The 25689-nt window shown below is 41.3% G+C and overlaps 1 protein-coding gene and 1 long non-coding RNA gene across 12 annotated transcripts; both read right to left on the bottom strand.

Moving 5' to 3' along the window:
- Positions 1-2567: 2567 nt before the first annotated feature.
- Positions 2568-25325, bottom strand: KASH5 (KASH domain containing 5). 11 transcript variants are annotated; one of them, XM_083411445.1, is made up of 16 exons: positions 24880-25325; positions 22887-23056; positions 22229-22345; positions 21217-21397; positions 19983-20144; positions 19464-19581; positions 19008-19058; positions 18529-18606; positions 18359-18415; positions 17484-17543; positions 15189-15253; positions 12641-12728; positions 12144-12248; positions 6022-6071; positions 5341-5451; positions 2568-2877 (listed from the first exon to the last, which is right to left on the bottom strand). In XM_083411445.1, exons 2-16 carry the CDS (start codon positions 22960-22962, stop codon positions 2682-2684), a joined length of 1515 nt encoding a protein of 504 aa, XP_083267571.1. In that variant the 5' UTR covers positions 22963-23056; positions 24880-25325; the 3' UTR covers positions 2568-2681. The 11 variants fall into 11 exon arrangements, with proteins under 11 accessions (XP_083267571.1, XP_083267566.1, XP_083267569.1 ...); XM_083411440.1 differs by having other exon boundaries at positions 12144-12251; positions 24880-25320; XM_083411443.1 differs by having other exon boundaries at positions 12144-12251; positions 24936-25320.
- Positions 4596-5334, bottom strand: LOC310663558. Its single transcript, XR_014504530.1, has 2 exons — positions 4906-5334; positions 4596-4856 (listed from the first exon to the last, which is right to left on the bottom strand). It is a non-coding gene; the product is annotated as an uncharacterized lncRNA (long non-coding RNA).
- Positions 25326-25689: the final 364 nt, after the last annotated feature.

The raw sequence follows: 25689 nt of genomic DNA, 5'->3' as shown, positions 1-25689 counted from the left end.
TCTGTTCTTATTGTTTCCATCCAGCTTTTTGGAACGTGATTTTTTCAACAGAAATCCTGCAGATGTGGTAACTCTTCAAGAAGTGTGATAGGCATGCTTGTTGAAACAGCCCACCGGGACCTCAGGTTGTGTTTTCATAACCAGCTCCTAATTTATTTTACAAGTTATCTGCTATTCAGTTGTTGTTGTTCTGTTCTCAATGTTTTTTTCCCCCTTTTGACTTAATATGAGTATCACTGGAAACATATGACAAAAGAAAACCAGACTGTTATCTCTGTAACTGTCCTAGGTATTCCAGTACCTATTTCAGGGATAGTTGGGGTAGGGGCACAGCTTTTCAAGCAAAAATATTTTTGTAGTGTAGATGAAAGTGTTCCTTGCTTAATTTTTTTTTGAGGTGATGGATGCTGCCTCTGAAAGGAATTTACTGAGTTTGGACGGATTCCACCCCCCACCCTCCCCGTGGTCTTAACCATACTGGAACCCCTTTTATATGTTTTGCTACTGTTCTTCTCTCTGTGATGGAATGGGGTGGAGAGAGGCTTTAGATAAGAAGCCTCCAAGCTCCATAATTTCTGGACTAATTTGTGGTCTTGAAGCTTGCTGACTCCTGCAAAAGTAGCAAGGGGTGAAGCTTGGGTGTGTGTATCAAATCAAGTACCCCTCCTGCTGATTGTCCCTTCCCTATCTGGCAAATGCAAATTTGGGGAATCATGTGTTTGCTGCATCATTTGTAGTTCAAATCTGCAACAGCTGCAAAATAATTGCAATGGTCAGGGTAAGGCAAGTCTAGGGTGAGTTAATTCCTGAGGGCTGGACCATAAAGAAGGCTGATTGCCGAAGAATTGATGCTTTTGAATTATGGAGGAGACTCTTGAGAGTCCCATGGACTGCAAGAAGATCAAACGTATCCATTCTTAAGGAAATCAGCCCTGAGTGCTCACTGGAAGGACAGATCGTGAAGCTGAGGCTCCAATACTTTGGCCACCTCATGAGAAGAGAAGACTCCCTGGAAAAGACCCTGATGTTGGGAAAGATTGAGGGCACAAGAAGGGGATGACAGAGGACGAGATGGTTGGACAGTGTTCTTGAAGCTACAAACATGAGTCTGACCAAACTGCAGGAGGCAGTGGAAGACAGGAGTGCCTGGCGTGCTCTGGTCCATGGGGGATGAGTGTTCAGACCCCTGGGCCCTCACTTGTGGGGTGCCTCAGGGTTCCATCCTCTTCCCCATGCTTTTTAACATCTATATGAAGCCGCTGGGAGAGATCATCAGGGGGTTTGGACTGGGTGTCCATCAATATGCAGATGATACCCAGCTCTACCTCTCTTTCAAATGAGAACCAGTGAAGGCGGTGAAGGTCCTGTGTGAGTGCCTGGAGGCGGCTGGAGGATGGATGGCGGCTAATGGATTGAAGTTGAATCCTGACAAGACAGAAGTACTGTTTTGGGGGGACAGGGGGCGGGCTGGTGTGGAGGACTCCCTGGTCCTGAATAGGGTAACTGTGCCCCTGAAGAACCAGGTGCACAGCCTGGGAGTCATTTTGGACTCACAGCTGTCCACGGAGGCGCAGGTCAATTCTGTATCCAGGGCAGCTGTCTACCAACTCCACCTGGTACGCAGGCTGAGACTCTACCTGCCCGCGGATTGTCTCGCCAGAGTGGTGCATGCTCTAGTTATCTCCCGCTTGGACTACTGCAATGCGCTCTACGTGGGGCTACCTTTGAAGGTGACTCGGATACTACAACTAATCCAGAATGCAGCAGCTAGACTGGTGACTGGGGGCGGCCGCCGAGACCACATAACACCGGTCTTGAAAGACCTATATTGGCTCGCAGTACGTTTCCGAGCACAATTCAAAGTGCTGGTGTTGACCTTTAAAGTCCTAAACGGCCTCGGCCCAGTATACCTGAAGGAACGTCTCCACCCCCATCGTTCTGCCCGGACGCTGAGGTCCAGCGCCGAGGGCCTTCTGGCGGTTCCCTCATTGCGAGAAGCAAAGCTACAGGGAACCAGGCAGAGGGCCTTCTCGGTAGTGGCACCTGCCCTGTGGAACGCCCTCCCATCAGATGTCAAAGCGATAAATAACTACCTGACATTTAGAAGACATCTTAAGGCAGCCCTGTTCAGGGAAGTTTTTAATCTGTGATATTTTACTGTATTTTTTGTTTCTATGGAAGCCGCCCAGAGTGGCTGGGGAAACCCAGCCAGATGGGCGGGGTACAAATAATAAATTATTATTATTATTGTTGTTCTTGAAACCAGCCCCATGGCTTTTAGCCAAACTCCTGACCTGCACTTTTGTTTATATGAAAGAAGACCTCCTTTTGCTTTTCCTGAACGTGATTTTTATTAGGCTGAAGAGGCTTCTCTTAAAGATGCCTAAAAATGCAACATTTGAAAATGGACAATAGTCTACTTTTTTTCACAAGTCACAGAATACTGGAATGTTAGATCCCGGTCAACAGAGTGTTTATCATCTATTAGGTGGGAGCAATGAGCTGTCTGAATGTCCCGCAGACTTGGCAAAAAATAAATAAATGTGAATGTTGTGTCCACACAAAGATTAAACTTAAAAGTGGTTCACTCCATTTATTTTTTACAGGTTCTTTTATCTGTCTTGCATCAGGACTTCTTAGCAGCTTCCTTTTCTCTCCACAAACTAGGAAAGGGAATGGTGTTAGGTAGGTGGTGGCTGTAGGTACTGCAGTTGCAACTGAGGCCACGAGCATCCCTTGGATTCAGCCCAGGCAGGTTGTTGGTTGAACGGTAGCACTAAGAAGGACACTGCAAGCAGTGCAATGAATGTAGGGAGCCCTAGAAGAACCAGATTCCAAAGGATGTGCAGTAACAGGCAGCTGGATGAGACAAGAAACCTGTGTGGAGAGAGGACATTGTGCTGTTCTTATTCCTGTGGGATAATTTCATACCACCAACTTCAACAAGCCCGTTCCAAGTTAACAAGTTTTGGAGGGGGTGGTGATGATAAGGAGACAAAAGCAAAGAGGAGAAACAGCCATTGGGGAGAGTTGGGAAAGTTGATGGAAGCAGTTGTGGTTTTCAGATAAGGCAGCAGAATCTCCAAAGAACAGCAAGGTGGAGCAGGGTGTGCAACATTGAACCACCCTGCCACTTTATATTGCAGACTGCACCTATTTTACTGTGGCCACCTGGGAACAGGATAGTAAAAAGTGTGAAACACTAATACTGCCAGGAATGTAAGAACAATTATGTGCAGCTTTCTCTCTGCGGGAGACCATGCAGTGTTTCTGTGAGGGCCACTGGAGGGTGTTCCCCACCTGGACGTGTCTTGTTTTACCATCACTGGAGGGGGGACAAAGACTCCAGAACAAGTTGTGAGGATCCACCCACTATGACCTCACCCTTGCTTGGACCGTGCAAAGCAGGAGCAAAAGGGGAGGAACTCCCCCTGCCAAGGGAAGGTGTGGAGACCAAGCAGCAAACTTCAGCACTGGACAGGTGTCAAGTACTGCAGCCCATGTTGGTATAGTTGCCTTCTTGTGTTGTCAGTTACTGAGATTCTTGTCAGGAAGTAGGTAGCGCATTTCATTTCTCCACGTCTTTTTAGAGACAAGTTCAAAAAGCTATGTCACTTAGTGATAGACGTTTGGCAGGCCATTGGACAACTACCACTAAGCCCCTAAGTCAGAGATTTCCAAACTGTGTGTAGTGTGTCAGCTGCAATGTGCAGGTGTGTTGCGTGAACGCTCCCCACACTCCTCCAGGGCTGGAAAGGGGTTAGTTTAACTTCAGGTTTGCTAATAAAACTGAATGACTGTGTTGCGAAATGATGCATGACTTTAAAAGTGTGTCACCAACAAGTTTGGAAAGCTCTGCCCTAAGCTGCTGGGGAAGTCTGCCAGTATCAAAAGCACCCCTGGAGGAAGTCTGCCACCCCAGAGAATAGAACAGTGGCTAAGTCACAGTGTTTGATGGAGCTGGTGTTGAGCAGGTGGTCTATGGCTTGGAGACCACAGGTCTCAACACCATCTGCCACTCCAGAGCATTCCCCCAAAGAGCCCACAGGCATGAGGCTCTAGTACTTCATTCCTAAAGACTGGGGTGGCAGAAGTCAATAAGACAGCCATCTTCTGGACAAACAAGGCATAAACAGTGCCTGCCCAGTAGAAGTTTACTCCCACCAGAGGAACACTTTCTAAATACCATATTTTTTGCTCTTTAAGACTCCCTTTTTCTCTTCTAAAAAGTAAGGGGAAATGTGTGTGTGTCTTATGGAGCAAATGCAGGCTGCGCAGCTATCGCTGAAGCCAGAACAGCAAGAGGGATTGCTGCTTTCACTGCACAGCGATCCCTCTTCCTGTTCTGGTTTCTGAGATTCAGAATATTTTTCTTTTCTTGTTTTCCTCCTCCAAAAACTAGGTGCGCCTTGTGGTCTGGTGCGTCTTATAGAGCGAAAAATATGGTAATTTGATTTTCTGAATCAAAGGCTAGAAGGGAAGCAAAAAGGAGTGGCCAAGATGTGCTTGGAAACTGAGTAGAATAAATGAATACTAAGAAGAATGGGAAAACTTAACGAAAGTTAAGAGCAGATAAATACCCCACACCACCTGGATGGATTCAGACTCTGGTTTATAAATTTGTTAAATAAACAAATTAGAAAACAGGCTTTTTTTCTACTCCAGCTGTGTGCAGTGAGGAATCCCAAAGTGACACTACTGCAGCGCTCAAGAGAGAAATGAGCAGGAACTTGGATGTGTGCATGAAGCTGGAGGGCACATTAACCTATCTAGCTTTAGATGTTACCCAAGTGGGACTGTACAGATTTAGAGCGTATATTGAGACTGTCCAGAGAACATGAAGAAGGGTGAATGGGCTAGCTGCACACTTTGTGTCCCTTAATTTCTATACCAACAGGCAACTACAGTATAGTTTGCCTTGAAGCGAACCTAACTGCCTGGGAACCCTTAGTCCTAAATTCAAATATGTGGGGCTAAGCATGGTTACTCAGTAGTGGAGGAAAGGTACCCTACTTGGGTCTGAAAGTAATCCCCTTTAGTATTCACAACACTCACAGTGTATGGGGTCACAATACACTGACAGTGTCTTCTGCAGCTGAATTCTAGCTCTGCGTCGATCTAGACAGCAGCTGTAAGAAATCTGCTAAAGGTGTGATATATATATATATATATATGGAAAAGAAGGGAATCTACTTCAAGGTAAAATTCTCTATAAGGCCACATAACCCAATATGGCAGGAAAGTTTTTCCACAGCATAAATCTTACAAAGGAGTTCCAACAGTGAGGCACAAATCACATTCTTGTCAAAACTGTCTGTGACAACTGCAGTAGTTCCTGACCTTTGAAGCAGGATTTCAAACAAGTTTTCATCTGACTTCTCCCTAACAGTTGGGATTAGCTCGCCACACACTGGGACTAAGGCTTGTTCCTGAGAGGCTGTTGTAGAATCTCTGAAGAGCCAAGCACATTAAAACACCTCATATGTCAAAATACTTCATTTGGAACATTTGTTTCCTATCATTGGTTGCACCACAGAAGCATATGCATAAGTTTAAAAATTCATCTCATCCTGAACATGGTGCTTTAATTTGATTTCACCACTATGCATCTGGTATTAACAGCAACTATACACTGGAGAGGATTACAGTCAGGGATTTGGGCAGCAAGGCATATTCTTTCTATTTTTCTTTACAATTAGGGCTAATCCAGGAACAGGCTTGTGCCTATATCCCAGCTTCAGACAGTCCTTGAAACAGTGCAAGAAACCAACTGTTCCTGGAGCATATGCTATATAAGTCATTTTCAGTTTCATATTACTTTCTAGACTGACCTATTTGAAATTGATTCTTTAAACCTTCTGTGTGGGAGATTATGCTCATGTTTTGCTGATTAGAAACATGATTACAAAGTGTAGTATGATACAGTGCCCTCCTAAAAACAAGCTGTTTGTTGCTCATCCATTGTACTTAAAGTAGACCACCTCATCTTGCCTTATGGTAGGGGCCAACATGCACACTTACGATTCTGCTGAGCTGAGCCGTGTGGTTTCTGGAAAGGTAGAATACACAGCCTTGGGGGAAAACAAAATTGATTGGTGTGATGAAGATGTTTTTTAATGCAAATTAAACAAATGATACCTACATACTAGCCGCCGTATTATTTCTCTCCTGTCTGAGAGTCTGTTGCTTTGCAGTGCGTTTGATGCACCAAATGACTCATTAAATTTGAAAGTTTTAATTCTTCACAATGCTTTTAAGAAATATGTTCCACAAAGCAATTCAAAAAGGAACAAAATCCTGCCAGAACAGCAGGTACAAATGCTGTACCTAGTCTATGTGCAACCTCCCCCCCCCCCAAAACAATTTTACACAGCCTTGAACATGCTTTTCACAGTATGCAAAGTCGTCATGCAATTGCAACACATCAAATGCTCTGTAGCTAACTATGTAGATGAAATCAAACTCTTTGAGAATGTTAACGAACATTCATAAGGAAAGTTGTCGTGGAAAAGAAAGGCTTCTTTAGCAAACATATCACCTGAAGTGCATTGCCTATCCTTATCCCTAAAACAGACTTCTTATAAAATGTAAGTAATTTGCAGTTGTAAGTAACATTCCAGTTATATCCAGGATCACTTCCAGTATCTTACAATTTTTTGCTCTTTATCTTTCAGTAGTGGTGGGGAGCCTGTGGCCCTGTAGTTGTTAGTGGACTTCAGCTCCCATAATCTCTTACTCGCTAGGGCTGATGGGAGTTTGGGGTCCAGCAACTCTAGAGGGCCACGAGTTCCCCATTCCTGCCCTGCAGCTTTTTCCTTGGTTCTTTCATCCTGCTTCCCCCTTTGGCCCTCCAGATGTTTTGGGACTACAACTCCCATGATCCCTGGCTAACAGGACCAGTGCAGGGATGATGGGAATTGTAGTCCCAAAACATCTGGAGGGCCGAGTTTGCCTATATCTGTACTACAGCTTAGTCCCCAAACCCAAATGGTAGGTACAATCTCTTCCCATTGCTACTTTTGAAAGAGATTTATTTTGAATCCTTTGGCCATCTTATGCCTGTTTCAGAACTGAATGCTAATATTTTTCTAGGACTGTTGTACTTCCTGTTTCAGGGGAGGTCAATAACCCCCATGAGGACCAGAAGAGTGCTGCAAGGAGTGCAGAGGAAAAAAACGCCATGCTGCACCTGTAGAAGCAAAACCAAATGCCTTCATCTACCTCAACAGCAGTAAAATACGTCTCTCCCTTCTCTACAACCACAGCTGGCGCTGTAATTCTCCAAAGGTTTGACTTTACCCCCGAAGCCACACTCTTCCATTGTCTCCCAAGACAGAAAGATGCCAGCAATAAGGGGGAACTTCTCTGTATATGTATAGAAAACTAACATTTCTAATGGAAAGCACTGAACACTTTTCACTGGCATGTTAGCATTCCATGCACAGGTTTTTTTAAAAAAATATATACAATCCCTCCTCCACACATCACACACACCTGCTGCCTAAAGCAGGACAGTCTTGAGCAAGTATTATTATTGACTTATTTAAGGTATAAACTGGCCATTTTTTCCTTTTTAAAGAGGCGCCTTCACCGCAGAAAAATGATGAAGATAAGTTGGCATCACCAAGAATGTACACCAATGCTTTTCAGAGGTTTCTCAAAAATATGGGAGAAAGGAGTGATTGCTTCTGCCAAGTTGTTGTTGGCATCCATCTGTCTCGAGAGACAATGGAGTGTGCCTTCAGGGGTGAAGTCAAGCCACTACATTAGCAGCAACAAAGGGACCTCCCCGGGGCACAAGCCTGGGCTGTGTATAGAGGCCCTGGGCTACTCAAACAACAAGACCCCCCTCTCAGACTCGCTGATGTAGTCCAAAGGAAAGCAGTGCAATACGTTTGGCACCAGCTTGACCCCAGGAGTTGCCAGAAGGAGGTGTACAAAGTGCTGTCCAACCATCTTTGGAACCAAAAGGTTGGTAATCCACAAGGCAGTGTAGCTGACACCTATCTCTTTCATTGGAGGAGTATGGTTTCTCGGCATACTTTCAGCTGCCTCATTCCAAGGACAGAACAACCCAATGATGGAGGCTGTTTCCACAAAATGAAGGGAAAATAGAAGGGTATCTAGTTCCATCAACTATAAACAGAGGAAGGAAAGAGTGATGAGTCTTCTTACTGGTGTGAGTCTTTGGCCTTCTTCAGCATCATTCAGAAAAGGAAAATCTGCTTCTGAGTTTTCTTGTAACTAAAATCCAGTACAATCAAACAAATGTTGAGATGATGGAGTCAGGTGGTGGCTGTTACGGTAAGCAAGCCCCATTTGCAGTAAATAGCCCAACATGGCAAGTAATTGTGATTTTTGTATAAAAGGCACTAGACTCAGATAAAGGTTTTTCTTCTTCTTCTTTGTCTGATCCTTTTCTCATCTAATAGAAAAGCAATTACCTTTCAACAAGGTACAAGCTCCCGTATTTGCACTTGGGTAGATGGAAAAACAACTCTTTGGCCTAGGAAAGGGTAATTTGCAAATACAATGTGGTAGAGACGCATTATCTCATTGTAAAGAAGGAATTTTTCATTAGTCTAAATAGAATGAAGAGCGGCTGTCCACTCTTTCTTTTTGTTCATCCTAGCTTTAGGACCATTAGTTATATGCCTTAGAACACCAGACATCAAGGGAGTCCAAACTGGAAAACAAAACTATATGATTGGACTGTTCACTGATGATTTAATGATTATGACACCTGACCAGCTGAACATGGGAGCAGCAAGACTTCAAGAGCTTAACAACTTCATAATACTATCAGGCCTGCAGGTTAACTTCTCAAAATCTGAAGCTTTATGCTTCAATGTACCACCCAGCATCCAAAATTCATCCACAGAACTCACAGGCATTAGACTGTCACACGAAGCTAAGATAGTTGGGAATAAGTATAACAAGAAACCTTAACAGACTCTATTCACAAAACTATCCCCCTGTATGGTGGCCAATTCTTTAAACTTGGGGGGAATCTGGTATTTTTCTATGTTAGGGGAAGAGGGGAACTTTGGAAGGAACTTAGAAGGGCATATTTTAAAGGTCTAACAGCCATTCTTTACCTTGCTGCATATTTTGTGCTTTTAAATCTCTGCTGGGGTTATATCACCAGAGTACTTGCCCCAAACCTGGATGTTGGCATCCAGGGAATTCTCTTCTGTACCTATTTTTTTTCCTTGCCACCAACAAGATCATCTGAGCTTTGATCTTCCTGATGGGATGCTGATGATAGGCTGGGTAAATAAAGTATGTTATGTGCTTCATTATTATTTGTGATAAGATGGGTGACACAATTGTTTCTAAGTATTAACTGAAAGGGGAAACCCCGGCAATACTGGATTCCTGCTTTCTGCCACTGATCTGTATATTTTTTCAAAGCCTGTTTCCAACTGTATGTAGCTGGACAGAGATTAGAATATTGGTGCCCTCCCAGTCCAGACCTTCTTTATCTCTGATCACGTTCAAAATGATTTCTTTAGATGAAAGATGTGAAAATTTTACCAAGATGTCTCTCAGTCTGTTGTTGTTGGACTGCAAACTAGAACCAGAGTGATAAGCATTGTCAGTGTCAGTAATGGCAGGCAGGCATTATTTGATTAATCAATATAAAATGAAGGATTTAGTATCAGACATTTCTGAGTCTCTTCCAAGCCTCTTATTTTAACATTTAAATGGTGCAAAGCATTATCTGACATTTCCGAAGCTGGATATCTTTAGCTCAGTCAGACAGCTTTTAAATTCTTTTATAATGCTTAATTCCCATTTTAGTTGTTTCATTTGCTATTGCAGCAACATCCAAGACTGTGATTCTGTCTAATCCAATGAAGTTTCTATAGGTTTTAAGGCCGATTTCCACTCTTCCTGCAGATCATGTTTAAAATCTTGCTTCAAGTTTGTCGAGAAGTTAGCTCTAACAGCATAAAACTTTCCATTGCCTTGTCCTTTTTTTGACAGTTTAGCTGTCTTGGCTACCATCATGGGCTTTTCCTCTTCTCCTGAAAGCTCCACAACCAGGATCAGATCTTTCCATTAAATGTAAGATCAATATATTTTTGCCTTTAAATTCTTTCCTTTTGCTACATCTCCCTTATCGGCATTCACAGTATCATCGATTTTTTAGTTTAAACAGGAATTAGAGCCTGATTTATGGCAACAATGGTCAGAGATAAAGACTTATGCTACCAATTTTGATTGTGACATCCAGTGCTATTTTTCTAGGGGAGAAAGGTGCCAGAACCCACAATGAATGCCTCTTTTGTTCTCTTATAATGGCAGTGGCACCCGCCTGAGAGGTACCGGAACAGAGTTCCAGCTGAACGTCCAGACTTTGGTGATAAGAAATGTGACTGAAAATGCACTGGAAAGTGCATAACACTTGCTTGACACAATGTTGTCTAATCCCCCTGCAAACTAATTCAGGGAGGCATATGGTTTTCAGGATTTTTGTCAGAATCCTAAAAACTGTTCCTTGAAAATGTACCTTTATTGAGATTCCAAACTGCAGCCTCAAGGAAGCTCAGAAAATGCTGTGTGTGGTCATTTACATGTTAAGTAAGCATTTCCAGACATCTTCTGATGTTAGTGTATACCTCAAGAAAGGGGGGTGGGGTGAAACTATCTCCACTAATGCAAACTATCATAATCTCCAGAACAGTATTATTAAAAATAGTACCTGCTTTCTTAGATATTGAGCAGCTAATGTCTTTTTGTTAGTATTCATACTAAACTTCCCTACTGCTAATCATGTCCCTGTTAGCTCCACTGGTGCCCGTTTTGTAATTGAACACAGACTGTGTAGTCTGTGCACCCCCAGGAAACCTAATGGGCTTTTCATTTTTCTGATGCCAATGCCAGAGTCCCGCTTTCCCTTGAAAATGAGGCTGATGGGCCATATGTCTCTCCAAACTTTCAGCGTTGGCTTTGCTTCTATGACTTGCCATGGCAAAAACACCCATTTAAACTGTCATCATCTGGCTCATATATGATTATGGAGGTAGGAGAAAAGGCTTCTCTTCACTACAACATGACAAACAACATCTTCCCTTCAATCAACTGGATAGCAAATGCTCTTTAAATAGGAGGAGGAGATTAAGACTGTAAACAGTGTGCTTGCCTAGTGCAGCTTGCCGTCTTCCAGCTCCTACATCTAACGTGGCTTTCTCCCCCCACATTCATGTCCACTAGTATATGCCCAAGTTAACAGGGCTCTTTTTCAAGATGCAATGACAGGGCACGCTTTATCAACACCCACCCATACCGTCCTCAGTTCCTCCCCTCCAATTGCCAACAAAATGCTACTGCAACTTGCATAATAAAGAAACAGCTTGATTTCACAAAACCCCTTTAACAAATAGGGCAAGCAAGAGCACAACTGACTCCACCCCAAAGGCATTAGCCACAATGTCCAATTCATAAGATTTCTGGTCATGCACTCTTCTTAAACTGAGCAGGGGACTTGTTCATATTTTCAGCATCATAACTCTACACCTACACAAATTCCTACATGTTTACAGCAAGAAAAAGGCAACAAGTCCCATCCACACTTTGATGTGACAGCAAATGCATGTCTACCAGCTGGAAGCCACAGTATTCTTGGTGCTTTTGCTTATGTTGTATTCCAATTTGTAGACAGAGAGAAACAGAACAGTGGGAGGCTGCTGGGATAATGAGTCACACCGCAAACTGGGTCCTTAGTATTAAAGTATATCTTGGTAGGCCTCAAAACTAGAGTTCAGAGAAAGGTTACCAAGGTAATGAAAGATAAGACTATGGATCATGCTCTGTTTTCTAGAAAAAGAAATATATACAGCACCTGGCCCAACAACACAAAATTTGAGCTAGCTCCAGATATCAGTAGGTAAAAAGTTATTTTGAGAAAATCAGAGGTGTGTGCTATGGGATGGGGTGGTCAGATCAGTTTTTGAGATGACTTTCCATTTTTGAAACAGGGGTCAAAGCTTAAAAGTGCTGCTTGGTGTGAAGTCAATCTAGTTTAAATATTACTAACAGCATACTGGTAGCTTTAATTCAGCAAACATGTTCTCTGGAATAAAAGGAAGAAAACTTTGTTGTTATTTCTTCTTACCATTTGTGAATTCCACACTTACCCTTTCCGCCAAAGATCCAATGTCACCTGAAGCCAATGGATCTGTCACCAAAGATGTCAACATCCCACACAAAGGACTAGGCAAATCAGCCTCCTCGCCAAACTGCTGCTGAAGACAGCAAGGGACTATCATCATTTTATAGTCCAATAAATCTTAAGTCTTTCTTCAACATACACTTCTGTGACACAGGTGCTGCTTTTCTCCAATACACAAAAGTGTAATATCTTGTTACTGGCAAAATGTAACAGCACAACAACAGCTACTACGAGTGTTGTGATTGTGTGAGTATCACAGGCAGTACTGGACAGTGCCTGCAACATCACTAGTGCTGAGCAACAACTCCCTTCAAACTAGATAAATGTGTAACCCTGTACGGCAAGCATCTACCCAAGACTCTGGGTTTGTCTGAGTGAATTCCACACTTGAGATTCTTTGCATTTATGGTGAGAGCAATGGTAAGACATTCCAAGAAGCAATACTCATTTGTGGCTTCTTACTCTCTGTGATTCTTCAATTTCCATCCAGAGTGGCTGTGCAGGGGCCTGTGAGCAGGTCTTCACGTTTTCTAGGAAATCTCCTGGCAGCCTGCATCAAAAAGAATGTTAACAGTTCATTGTGTCAAACAGAACTGCAAACAATTAAAATGGGAGTTTACATGAATCTCCTTGGCCACATAACTAAGGATCAACAACTTACCTTGTAATTAACAAAGCAAAATTAACAATAAAAATTAACATAAAAATAACAACATAAAAATTAACAACACTTTTAGTGCTCTTCTACACTCTGGAATTTTCATGCTTTGCTCACTTACAATTTATGGGTCATCTGCATGATGTTATCAAATCATTGTCCTCCTGGGTTCTCCCTATGGTGAGTCTGTCTTTTGTTCAGACTATACTAGCACAATCTCCACAGGGGTAGATCACCTTAGTACTATTATTCTGTATTTTTCAAAAGCTGTACAGTGATATACCAGGTGGGTGTACCTATCATCATGTATCTATTCTTTCACACACCTTCACTATTACCCTTTCTGGTCAGTGCTACTTTAATAGCATGCTTATTTTTAATTACTCTCTTAATTCACACTAAAACACCTTTTCAACTGTAATTTAAAAGCATATTATTAAAATATTTCTCCAGGACTGCTTGGTGTTCTTTAGTACAATTTTTTTTTTAATGAATCTTTAAAAACACATGCAGCCTTTCTGGTTGGAATCATTTCTTAATTGGTTAATTTGTGCCAAAACAGTTTTTTAGTTTAGCCTTCCTTTTTTTAAAAAAAAAATTGTTATAATCCCACAATAGCGCCTAAATAAAAACAAAACAAAACACTTTTTCCATTTACTATTGCAGCAGGAGATAGGAGGTTTTATCAGTCAGTTATGAAAGATGGTAAGCTTGGATGCAACCCAATTTGTTTTTAAAAGACTTTCTGTTTGTATCTGTCAAAGACTATTTAGGTCTGGATAACATTAGGATAGCGAGGTAGATTAGATCTCCTTAATATATATTTTTCCAGCTCTGATTTTAAAAATCAAAATGACTCCTTTAGTAGAAGTGCAAACCCCTGTCTCACTAAAGTGCAAAGCAAAATTATCCATGTTCGTAACACACCCAGACCTGACCTCAGTGTCTCCCTAGCAAGTCAGAACAAATTATTTCAGATTCTTAGTGCTAGTCACAAAGAACTGGGTCACAGAACATGATGTGCGTGCGTAAGAGAGAGAGATGGACAGGTCTCAGAGAGGACAAAACTAATTTCTCTTGAGACAGCAAATTAAGCTGCATCTGTTCCGTTTCTTGAGCACTCCCAAGGTACAACTACCTGGGGCCAAAGAAATCATTCCCTAAATATTCCAGCTCCCTGCTCAGTTGCTTTGTGGACTTGTTAAGTCTTTAAACAAAAAAAGAAGAAGAACAGAATGAGAGTAATAAGGATGATATGAACAACCTCATTTAGTCTTGAACAGATCATGCAACTATGAACTGTCCCCTCTGAGGAAAAAGCTGTCTGCTTTCACTGTCTGAATATCTGCCTCCAGGGGGCACTCAATTTTAACAGCTTTACCAGAGCTTAATATTACACTACTGAAAAAGTATTGAAAAATTACTATTAATAATATAAATAACAATTTTATTTATGCATTTAGTTAAAATTTGTATCCTGAACCATCACTAAACCTCAGGGTGAAGTACCACAATTTAAAACTAGCACTTCCAAATACAAGGGAATTAAACAATACATGCTAAAACCCCATATGCTTCAGAAGCTTAATTTTATGCAATTAAAATTAAATGAAAATGTCTTGCTAACAATCCTCAAAAACATAATAGCTTACTTAGGGGTACACTCTGAGAATATGATTCATACAGAATTCAAGCTAATCATAAACAGGGAGCATTTTGACAATTGCCAGTTAAAAGAATGAAATAATTAAATCATTTTGAAATTGCTTTTGGGATTTATTTATTTTTTTGAAAATTCAAAAGCATTTCACTGTCCCGAAAGGATAATTCTTAGTTTAACACAATAATGATTTTACAGACAACTGTAACAAAAATCATAGAGCTATCCCTGGCTGGACACCACACCATCCTTTATACTAGATACATGTGGGCTTGCTGTATCCTAGGTAAAGGTAAAGGTACCCCTGACCATTAGGTCCAGTCGTGACCGACTCTGGGGTTGCGGCGCTCATCTCGCTCTATGGGTTGAGGGAGCCGGCGTACAGCTTCTGGGTCATGTGGCCAGCATGACTAAGCCGCTTCTGGTGAACCAGAGCAGCACACGGAAACGCCGTTTATCTTCCCACTGGAGCGGTTCCTATTTATCTACTTGGACTTTGACGTGCTTTCGAACTGCTAGGTTGGCAGGAGCAGGGACCGAGCAACGGGAGCTCACCCTGTCACGAGGATTCGAACCGCTGACCTTCTGATCAGCAAGTCTTAGGCTCTGTGGTTTAACCCACAGCGCCCCCCGCGTCCCTGCTGTATCCTAACCATCCCCCCAAACACCTAGCTTATTCTGGCAACACTTACACGTATTGGTCCTGATAGGATTGGGACAGGTGTTCTTGAAGTCTGCTAACTTCCAGTTTCAGTTCCTAATGGAGATCACAAAGAGAACCTGATGCACAAGTATGGTAGCTACTATACTAGCACAAAGTAAAGTGGGGAAGTCTGTATGGATCAACCTTGCAAGGTCTTGTTAATTCTATAAACTTTTCAATGTTTCTTTTTTAAAATGTTTATTCAATTTTCAGTTTAACATTTCAAAATAAACAATTTACATAATACCATATAATCAGTGGCTTCCCTCCTTCCCCTTCCATGGTTCATTTTGTTTGCCTATTATACCTGCATATTTTACTATAACCACTTTAGTCAGTTCTCCAATCGTACAATACTCAAATATTAGTTAACCTGTTGAATTTATCTTAATGCTGCCAGCGTTTTCAGCTGTGTGCAATTATTTTCCATATACTCAACAAAAGATTTCCACTCCTCTTCTTGCTCTCTTATTCTATATGTTAGACCTGCTAGTTCCACAAATTCTATCATCTTAAGTTGCCAGTTACAAGGGACCTCCCTCACTTTCCATTTTTGGGCTAATAATACATGAGCTGCTGTTGCAGCATACATCAATTTTTCTGACACCTGGGAACTTCTGCTTGAACTATTCCTAACAAGAATGCCTTTGATCTTTTTGGGAAAGTTGTTTTAAACATTTTTTTCATCTCATTGTAAATCATTTCCCAATACTCCTTAACCTTTTTATATGCCCACCACATATGAAAAAAGGTTCCCTCCATTTCTTTACATTTCCAACACAAATCTGATTCTACTTTATACATCTTAGCCAACCTACTCAGAGTTAGATACCATCTATGGATCATTTTCATGTGATTCTCTTTCAATGTGCAGTAAATTTCAAATCATATCTTTTTTCCATTCTTTGAGGCAACTTAAATTATTAACAATCAGGATCATTTGGAATAATTTTAGGAAGTACAGTGGTACCTTGGTTCCTGAACGGCTTAGTTGCCGAATAAATCGCAAACCCAGAAGTGTTCCAGTTTGTGAATGTTTTTCGGAAGCCAAACATCCAACACAGCTTCTGCTTGAGTGCAGGAAGCTCTTGCAGCCATTGGAAGCTGCGCCTTGGTTTTCAAATGGATTCAGGAGTCTGTTTGACAGATTAAGTTTGAGAACCAAGGTACCACTGTATATTAATTTTTATGGCTGAAATTTAACCTAATAGGGAAAGCGTCATCCTTTACCATATTGCCAACTCTTTTAAAATCTCCTTATCTTGAAATAAGTTGAGATTTCTCACGGTCAGCCAAATCCCCAAATTTCTCGACTGCTCATCCATGCTTTTGACTAACATCTTGGTCTTTTCTGTGTCTATTTTAAATCCTGCCACTTCTCCAAAACATTTAATTTGCGCTAAAGCCTCAGAAACACTTATGTTATGTTGTTCCAATGTTAACTCCACATTATGTGAAACTTTTCAGTTTCATTTGTTTAAATATCAAAGAGTTATGTTAGCAGTTTTTGCACTGTATGCATACTGCCCCCCATCCAGTAGTCTATGTGTTCCTTTTCCTAGGGTAGCCTCTGCTATCTGTCATAGACTGAAGATGAGTCTTTGGGGTCTACAACTGTGAACCTGTTATTCATCATTTCCCATTCCTTATCATTATGGGGGATACCTCTGGTTAATACACAACTAACTAACTCCAAATAAAGCTGCCAGTCTGCTGATGGGGCATCTGGATGAGAACATGTGATTACCACTGTTGTAATATCTGCACTAGCTGTCCATCTACTGCCAAGCTGGGATAAAGATCCTCATATTGTCTTATGAAGCCCTGAACAACTTAGGTCCAGAGTACCTTGGGGACCACCTGAACCCTTATATCCCTGCTTGAGGACTGAGATGATCTTCAGGAGCATTGTTGGAACATTGTTGGTTGTTTCCCAAGTTGGTGAGGATCATTTGACAACAAGAAACCCAAGACTTTAGTGTCATCAGCCCAGTATCGTGGAGTACTCTGACAACAGAGATTTAGCAGGTGCCTTCTGTTTCAACTTTTAACCTCCTGCTGAAAACTTTTCTAGTCCATCAGGCTTATGCAGGCAATTAAGAATACATCTTTCCATAGTAGTTGACTATTTTCTGATTTTAACATTTTTACATGTTTTTTATTGTAGTTTTACATATTTTAAAAAATAAATAGCAGTATATAAATATTTTTATAAATAAATAATTGTTCACCCTATACTGTAAAATATATATATCACTCTAGATTCCTCCTAGTCCCACATTACCTGTACTACCATTCTGTATTCATCCAAGGTGACTGTTAGTTCTTCAGCGTGTTTTGTTTTCTGTGAACACAAAACATAATCAAACATAATAAAAACCAAACAAACAAGAAAGTAACTCAACCTTATCTCAAAGCAAACCATAATCTTATAGAACCTCTGTCACCAAACTAATTTTTCAAAATATGTATGGTTTCTTTTCAGAAGCAAGTTATGTCTACAGATGAGGTTGCAGTGACACCTAGTGATCCCTGAATACAGAGACAAGCCAAAGCTGTAAAAAAATGTCAGAGGAAGGATGCATATAATACTTCAAAGATTATCAAGTCATACAAATAAGACCATAATGTTTAATCAATTATAACTTTAAAACTATTGTTTTTACCCGTGTGGAACTATAATCAATCAAAAAAAGTTGTGCAACTAATCACAATTAATCAACTAAGATTTGTTTAATTAGGTGGCAATGTACCGTACAAACTAGCAACTTATCATGATGTCATGTACTCATTCAGATAGCTTCTTTCCCAATGGAAATAGAGGGAAATTGTCTTCATGACACAGGTGGATGCTGCAAATGACTCCCTGTTCATATCACTGGAAACTACTACTCAGTTCATGGACTCACTAATGTACAAAATTGTTCAATGGGTAACCTGTAATTAAACCCAGTGTGTTGACAGGATAGAAAGAACTCTTTTCTTCCATGCAAAGAGGTGTGCAACTTGAAAATTCACCACATTACGAACAATATGTGGTGCTACTATCACCCACAGTGTCACTGAACCCAGGAAAACAGATACTCCCAGACGCTCACCTCCATCATAGCACCTTAATTTCAGACTTCCAATTTGTCATTTTTCCTATATATGCCTCACCTCATTTAGGGCAGCATCTTTGCAGGAGATAAGGTTTTCATATTCAGCGATCTGGGACTGCAAGAAGAAAGCAGAATACAAATAGATGCCCTCAAGTTATAGTCACAAATCCATACTACAAAAACAGCAGTCATCTGACAAACTAGTTGAACATGGGTATTTTTAAGTACCTTCATTTTAGCCTTCTTTGTAAACAGGTCTTTGATTTTACACTTTGAGCTTTCTTTCTCCAGAAGCAGTTTCTTGTTCTAGAAGACAAATGCAACAGACTTTTAACATTTCTACATTTCTATCTCCCATGTGCTGCATCAGTTTGCTATTACACAGCCTCTGGGGGGTTTTTTTAGATTAATAAGGAAGATATCCATTCTGAAGGGATATCATGGTGTGTGCATATGTGTGATGATATCCTGGAGGAGGACATGTCACTTCTTGTATGGAATTTCATTACACATGCAGTGACTTGTATGTAATGGATGCTTATTCTCCATTGTGCAGTTGACAGCTGAGATTTCACCTGTACTGTAATGCCACAAGCGCAAACAGCAGCAACCTGCACTGAACCACGTCTCATTTTCTTACATTTGTGTTATCCTACAGCTGACATGGCTGGTTTTACTTTTTTAAAGTCCCCATTGCCCCTGCTCACCATCTCCTGCACTTTATCCAACTGAACAGAAAGGAACTGCTGCTCTTTTACCTAAAGTTTGGAAGAGAACGTTACAGTTTGATTAGCCTGTATGAGGATCCAGAATTCCAATATAACATTTTTCAGCAAATGGATAACTTGAAGTGGTTTGTGAAAGCTTCTTGTGCAGATATATTATCCAAACAGGCATAAACAGTAGCAGTTTCTAAAAAGCCAGCTGTCACAAGTTCATCTAACAAGCTTTATAGAATTACCCACATGCACAACACATTTGCATGTGTATTCAACTACGTGAACTCCTTTCTTCTCTGTTTCAGAAGAACTGACTGAGATAAAAACCCAAACTCTCCAACCCAAAATCCAAAATGTAATTTGAATAACTCAAACAAATTGAGACAACGGTGTATAAGCTTTACAAAACAGAAGGTTTACCAGAAACTAAACTGAAGCACCTACCAGCTGTCGGGCTTGTGTGTGCAGTTTACTATTTTCTTCTTCCAGACTTTTTGAGAAAACCTTCAGATCCTCTAATTCATTTGCCATGACCCTAGCTTGTTCCAAGGCTGGCTGGGTGCTGTAATAAAGAATGGTGGTTATTTAGTTATAATGATCTGAATTCTACCTCCAAACTTCACTATCATCAAGCTACCATATGTGAGAAAGACCCAAGAACTGGAGACGAAACAGGGGGTTGAAAAGTGGAAAAAAAGCTTAATCCAAACCCAAACATATGTTGAGTAGGTAGAACTGTATTCAGAAGGGAAGGAAATAGGGAATGGTATTGAAGGTAAGGAAATGCATGCACATCAGAGGGTACAATGTAAGATTACAATAACTCTTTTCAGCACAACCAATGGCCCCTCAATGTCCCATAGATTCAACAAAGCTCTTGCCCCACTTCCTACAGCCCTGTCTATTTGCCTTCTTGTATTAGTCATAATTAATGATACCAGGTCAAGCACTTCCAACATTTACCCTTTCAGCTTCCCCTTCAAGTCACAGATCTCCTCAGAGAGTCTTGAGTTGAGCTCTTCTGCAGCCTCAATAGTCTTTTGCAGCTTGGTGTTCTGCACTGCTAGCTGCTTGTTGCCATGTTGCAGATCTTGGATGCTGTTTGTTAGGTCTACAGCATCTTCCCTTTTGTTAGGAAAAAAGCAGGTGGGAAAATAAGCCAGAATTATATTTTCCCTTTGTTTAAATCATGAATAAATTTACATCAAATTCTGTTTTTCCTTCCTCTGCAGGTGATCAGAAGAAGGTGGATAGCATTCACCAAGACTGTTCTTTAAAGAGAAGAGAGAAAATAATCCAAAATAAAAAACGTTTTGCATATCTATTTATATTAGGCCTCACAGAACTCTTGGAAGGCAGGAAAGACAAAATTATTATACAGTGGTACCTCAGGTTAAGTACTTAATTCATTCCGGGGGTCTGTTCTTAACCTGAAATTGTTCTTAACCTGAAGCACCACTTTAGCTAATGGGTCCTCCCGCTGCCGCCGCACCACCGGAGCACGATTTCTGTTCTCATCCTGAAGCAAAGTTCTTATCCCGAGGTAATATTTCTGGGTTAGCGGAGTCTGTAACCTGAAGCGTATGTAACCTGAAGCGTATGTAACCCGAGATACCACTGTATTAGTGAAACTGGAGATTAATCTGAAAAGCACAACATGTACAGCAACATTCCCTAAACCTGTGTCCCCAAAAAATACAACTCCAATCAGTCTCAACCAGCATTGCTAGTGGTCAGGGATGATGGGAATTGTAGACAAAAATCTTTGGAAAGTCACCACCAGGGCAAGGCTGATGTAGAGTCTCAATTTTTTAAAATGTTACTATTATGCTTTCTTAAAAGTTGAGAAAGTCACAGATTCATGTATCTTCTCCATCCTCCATGCATGCATGCAAGCAAGCAGCATTCGAGTTCAAGCACAAATTCCGGCCAGGCAAAAATACATTGGGCGGGAGAGGAGTATGGCTCCAGAAGGTGTATGGCCTGGGGAGAATTCTGAGGGCCAGATAAGGAGGCCTGCATTTGGCACCCAGGCCTGAGGTTTACTATCTCTACTCTAACTACTCATCATCTTAAAAGAAAATTCACCATGCCTCAGGTTCCCTTAGAATACTAACAATACAGACATCTCTCAGGGAATTTAATATTGAAACCAAGGCCATGTGTAAGGCAATATCTGACTACTACAATTACTAACCCCTCTTGTCGACAGTCTGAGATCCAATCTTTCATAACTGCACAGAAGGTAGAAAAATCAACAGCAATCCCTCTCTCTTGAGGGTCCAACCTCTTATATAGAGACCGAAACCTCCAGTCTTCACAGTTCTGCCCTGTCATCTCCTGCAAGTATTCAATGATTCGAAAGACAGACACCTCTCCTATAACCAGAATACAGGCAGACAGAATTACACAGGTAGGTAAAAAACTCAAATATAAAAATTGCATAGAACAATAAATCTGGATTTAGTTGTCCCTGCTATCTACCAATGCAAGCTATTTTGATACGTTTGATACGTCTTTGTTTCCCCAGTTTAGAAAAAATGAGGCATTTGTAACTGATAAAATCGTCAGTCATAAATATATGAACTGTATATATAAACTAGTCTATATATCTGTATTGTTTTAAAATACCCCATAGCAGTAGCTCACAAAGCAATTTTGCTTGGTCTGAAAAGTAATGTGAATTTATATTTAATTTTTAATCCATTAGCTTCTAGTCTCCATGATTAAAGAAAATGAGTGATGTATCAGGAAAGGAATAGTAGCTTTGTACCACTGCTTCCCTTTCCCACCCACTTCCTTCTTATTATCACTTATTTTCTTGTCTTTTCTTCTCTTTCTACTATACCTTAAGTAAAATAAATTTATGTAACTTTGAAGTACTGGGAGGAGTCCTAGATAATGTCTATCAACGAATGATTTTATTTTTATTTTTTCTGCACATCCTAGTCAATAAAACTTTGTCTAAGAAGAAGAAAGTATTCCATCTTTCTGCTAGGACTTATTGTCATTAAAGTTGACCTGGAATTGTGTGCTTCTTCAATACAGTGATGTTAGGTTCACTGACAAAATGACATATAGCCAAGAGTCTATAATATATAACCTGATGCTAAACTATTCTGAAAGGTATTTGCACATCTTAACAAAAAACTGATCTCCCAGCAGTTTTGAAGACTGATAGTTTTCAACTGATATTAAAAACCTTCTACCTGTTTGTTCTGGATCACAGGCCTTGAATGTGCATTTCAGAACATGTTCTTCAGAGCATTGGCCTGCATTCAGGGTGATATTCTTGCTGCTGACGCCAATGCTGTCCTGTGGCATTGCTAAGGAACATGAGGAAGTAATATTTATATAAATGATTTTTTTTTCTAAGCCTAGATTATCTGCAGACCAAGTCATCCTTCTGGGGCTGTTATGAAATGTATTTACAATCCTAATACTGAGGTGAGGGCATCTCAATCTGCTTGATAAAACCTTGGTAAATCAGCTGGGGGGGAAACTATGGTGGAAATCATATGAACTGGGGCGCTTCCAGATGACCTTTTTACTGAGCATGCATCTTGATTTCTTTGCAGGGAGATTTATTATGTTACCTCAAAGCAAGTGTTAATTCAAACTTTCCAGTGCATTTCCCCATCACTTTCCTTTTCATTAAAAGTCTGATCTTTTGGGGAAGCAGGTTTGTTCCTCCTTATTAACTATAACTGTGTGACCTGAATTTGCTGATATGTGACTGAATCCCAGCCAAAAATGGCACCGGTCTGGAAATGCCCTAAGGAAGGGGAAATGGTTCTAGGAGCAGATGTTTCTGACGCAGTTACAATACTGTTACATGACTGGCAGCTTAGAATGACCAATGCCTACTTTCTCTCGACAAGAATGCAGTTAACTGTCCAACTGCTTCATTTTCAAGTGACTTGTAATAAATATCCTCCATCATCACACACAGGTAAGTTCCTCGACAATCAGAACTTGGTTCCACAGATGCTTTCTTATCCAGGAAAAATAGATTATAAGGTCACTTCTGTGTGTACCTGCAACAAGCAAAACAAGAACGTAATTCCAGTATCTGTGAATCAAAAAAGTTACTTGGGTAATTAATTATTTGCCAGGCTTTGTGAAAGTAGCAAAATGCCTAGGTGAATTACCTCAAATTAAACTCATTTGGACTGCACCAAATGCACAACTTCATCTGTTTGAAGCACATCAGTCTCATAAGGCTTTAAGGCTACGTAACACTATACCCACTTATCTGGGAGTAAGCTTCCTCAAACTCAGTAGTACTTACTTCTGAGTAGACATATATAGGACTGCTGTGTGAAAGTTAAACCTGGCTTAAACATTGCATTAAGAAATACAATGATAAAATAGGGAGTTACTTTCATATCTCTTGTGCAGCAGTAGCATGGATGTAGTTGACTAATTTCGAAGGTTTTCTTTGCTAACATCAGAATTATATTAGAAAACAGTATTTTCTCTCCTACAGGGCACTCTGTGCTGTGTGAGAACAACAGGCACAGGTTTTCAGCTGTATCATAGTGTCGCGGACCTTGGATTGACTATATGATTTGCCATTTCACATATGTGGAGTGACCCCCAAATTTAGGTTTATTTACATCAAAATAATGTATAATTAGGCTGAGATCCCTCCTATGATGGTGTGGTTTTAGTTCAAACAAATTAATTGGGGAGTCCAACCTACTGTGAATGGCATATTCTATGGAGGTGAAGCATGGGGTTGGCACATCTTTCTTTCTTTTTCTCAATTCAGAAAGCTGTTTTTTGGGGTGAAGGGATGCATTATTGCATGAGAAACAAGACAGGATTGATATGGATTGCGTATTCACTGCTTCACAAACCAGTGGTGGGAGGGCATTGGATGCAGAATTATCAACTGTACGCAGCCACAGTACAGTGGTACCTCAGGGTAAGTACTTAATTCGTTCCAGAGGTCCGTTCTTAAGCTGAAAATGTTCTTAACCTGAAGACCACTTTAGCTAGTGGGGCGTCCTGCTGCCGCCACAGCCCGATTTCTGTTCTTATCCTGAAGCAAAGTTCTTAACCTGAAGCACTATTTCTGGGTTAGTGGTGTGTGTAACCTGAAGCGTATGTAACCTGAAGCGTAAGTAACCTGAAGCGTATGTAACCCGAGGTACCACTGTATTTAATCCAAAGTAACAGTTTATTTGGTAAAAGAGTATGTATTAATAGCTGTGGAAGGCCAGGTTGCATTTGAAAGGGGAGTAATTAGGGGTTTTTATTGATTTATTGTGGATGGCGGTAGGGGTCTGAGGCAGGTGAGGAGGAAAGCTGTTTCCTGATCCGAAAGTTTGGCTCTGAATGTTCCGCCTATGAAGGCAGCTCAGTTAACAAGATATAGGAATAAAGGACTGGTAGCCATAGTCGGTACAAACCCCAAGGTCGTTGGACGGAAGAATCTTTTTAACCATGGCTGCCATTTTCAATGGCAATGGATTTCGGGATATTTTATGTGGCTTTGAGCTTTGTTTTCGAACTTGTGCCTGCCGCAACTGGTCTCCTCAGGGAGGAAAATAAATTCAATCAATAATTAAAATTTCAATAAATAAATAGCTCGAGCGTGCTTTGTAGCTTGCAGCCTAACAGCTTAGCCATTATGGGCCGCCAACAGACGGCTTAAGCGAGGCCGGGTTGCTTTTGCTTCTCGAGTTGGCAGCAACGTTAGGAATTGGGAGGCTATAAATCCACGGGAGGGAGATTTTTGGAGACCCTCAAGTCACGTCACGGGTTAGGTCTAAATGTTCACCTGAGAGAGAGGAGCGTTATCGTGGCCTTTTATCAACTGAAACGGGGCAGATTTGCACAGAAAGGAATCTACCGGGTGGGGGGGGGCGCGCAGGCAGGCCGTTTAGCGGGGACTCTTTGTTTTCGCACCGCGCAGCTCTCCCAAGCAGCCTTTATTCGCGAGGCTGAGGAAGAGCAGCCCCTCATACGAGGGAGAGAAACCAACCGAGAAGCCGAGGTCGAAGCGTTCGAGCGAGGGAAGGAGACGCGGACGGAGAAAGCTTGTGTCAGCTAGAACCGAAGCACAAGCGGCGATACCCCTCCGCCGCGGCCTCCAGAGAGCGGGAGACGCGGAAAGCCGGACTCGCGCGCCGAGGCGTTGCTATGGGAGACGCAGGGAGAAAGGCGGGAAAACGCGGAGGCGGCGAGTCTTGCGCCTGTTCCTTGCGCCCGTCGGTGTTTACTTAGGAAGGTGGAGAGACAGGAAGTTCCTCTGTCAAGCCTTCCTCCACCATGGAAAGATGGGCTCGCCTGCTGGCTAGCTCACTCTCCACCAAACTTTTCTAGCCAGCTATTGGCGTAGCCAAGGCGGGGGGGGGGGGCGGACAGCTGCATTTCCTTAATCAATACTTAATAAATTTATGGCTACGCCTATGTAGCTAGCTAGCCCTCTAGTTTTCTGCACCTTCCTCATTGGTTTAATTTCTATACCATCCGTCGTCTGAAGAGAACAGAATAATTTACTGTACAATAAAAAGCACACAAAAATGCATGCATGCCTTGTGGGATATCTTTGGGAGAAGAAAAGTCTCGGGAGTAAACCCTACACAACATGGACGTAGCCAGGATTTATGTTGGAGGGGGGAGGCTTCATATTAAGGGGAACAGAAACTCAAGTATTTGT

This window comes from Podarcis tiliguerta, assembly GCF_965153285.1.
Source record: "Podarcis tiliguerta genome assembly, chromosome: 13".
Lineage (NCBI taxonomy): Eukaryota > Metazoa > Chordata > Lepidosauria > Squamata > Lacertidae > Podarcis > Podarcis tiliguerta.
The sequence above is the reverse complement of the archived record's forward strand: the minus strand, read 5'-3'. Positions and strand labels throughout refer to the sequence as shown.

Excerpts from the sequence above, each read along its gene's own strand:
- KASH5 (XM_083411440.1), bottom strand. The coding sequence starts at position 22,962 with ATGATGGAGGATATTTATTACAAGTCACTTGAAAATGAAGCAGTTGGA. Across the intron at positions 21,398-22,228 it reads CTGTGATCCAGAACAAACAG|GAGAGGTGTCTGTCTTTCGA; the intron begins GTAGAAGGTTTT and ends TTCTGGTTATAG. Across the intron at positions 18,416-18,528 it reads CAAAGAAGGCTAAAATGAAG|TCCCAGATCGCTGAATATGA; the intron begins GTACTTAAAAAT and ends TTCTTCTTGCAG.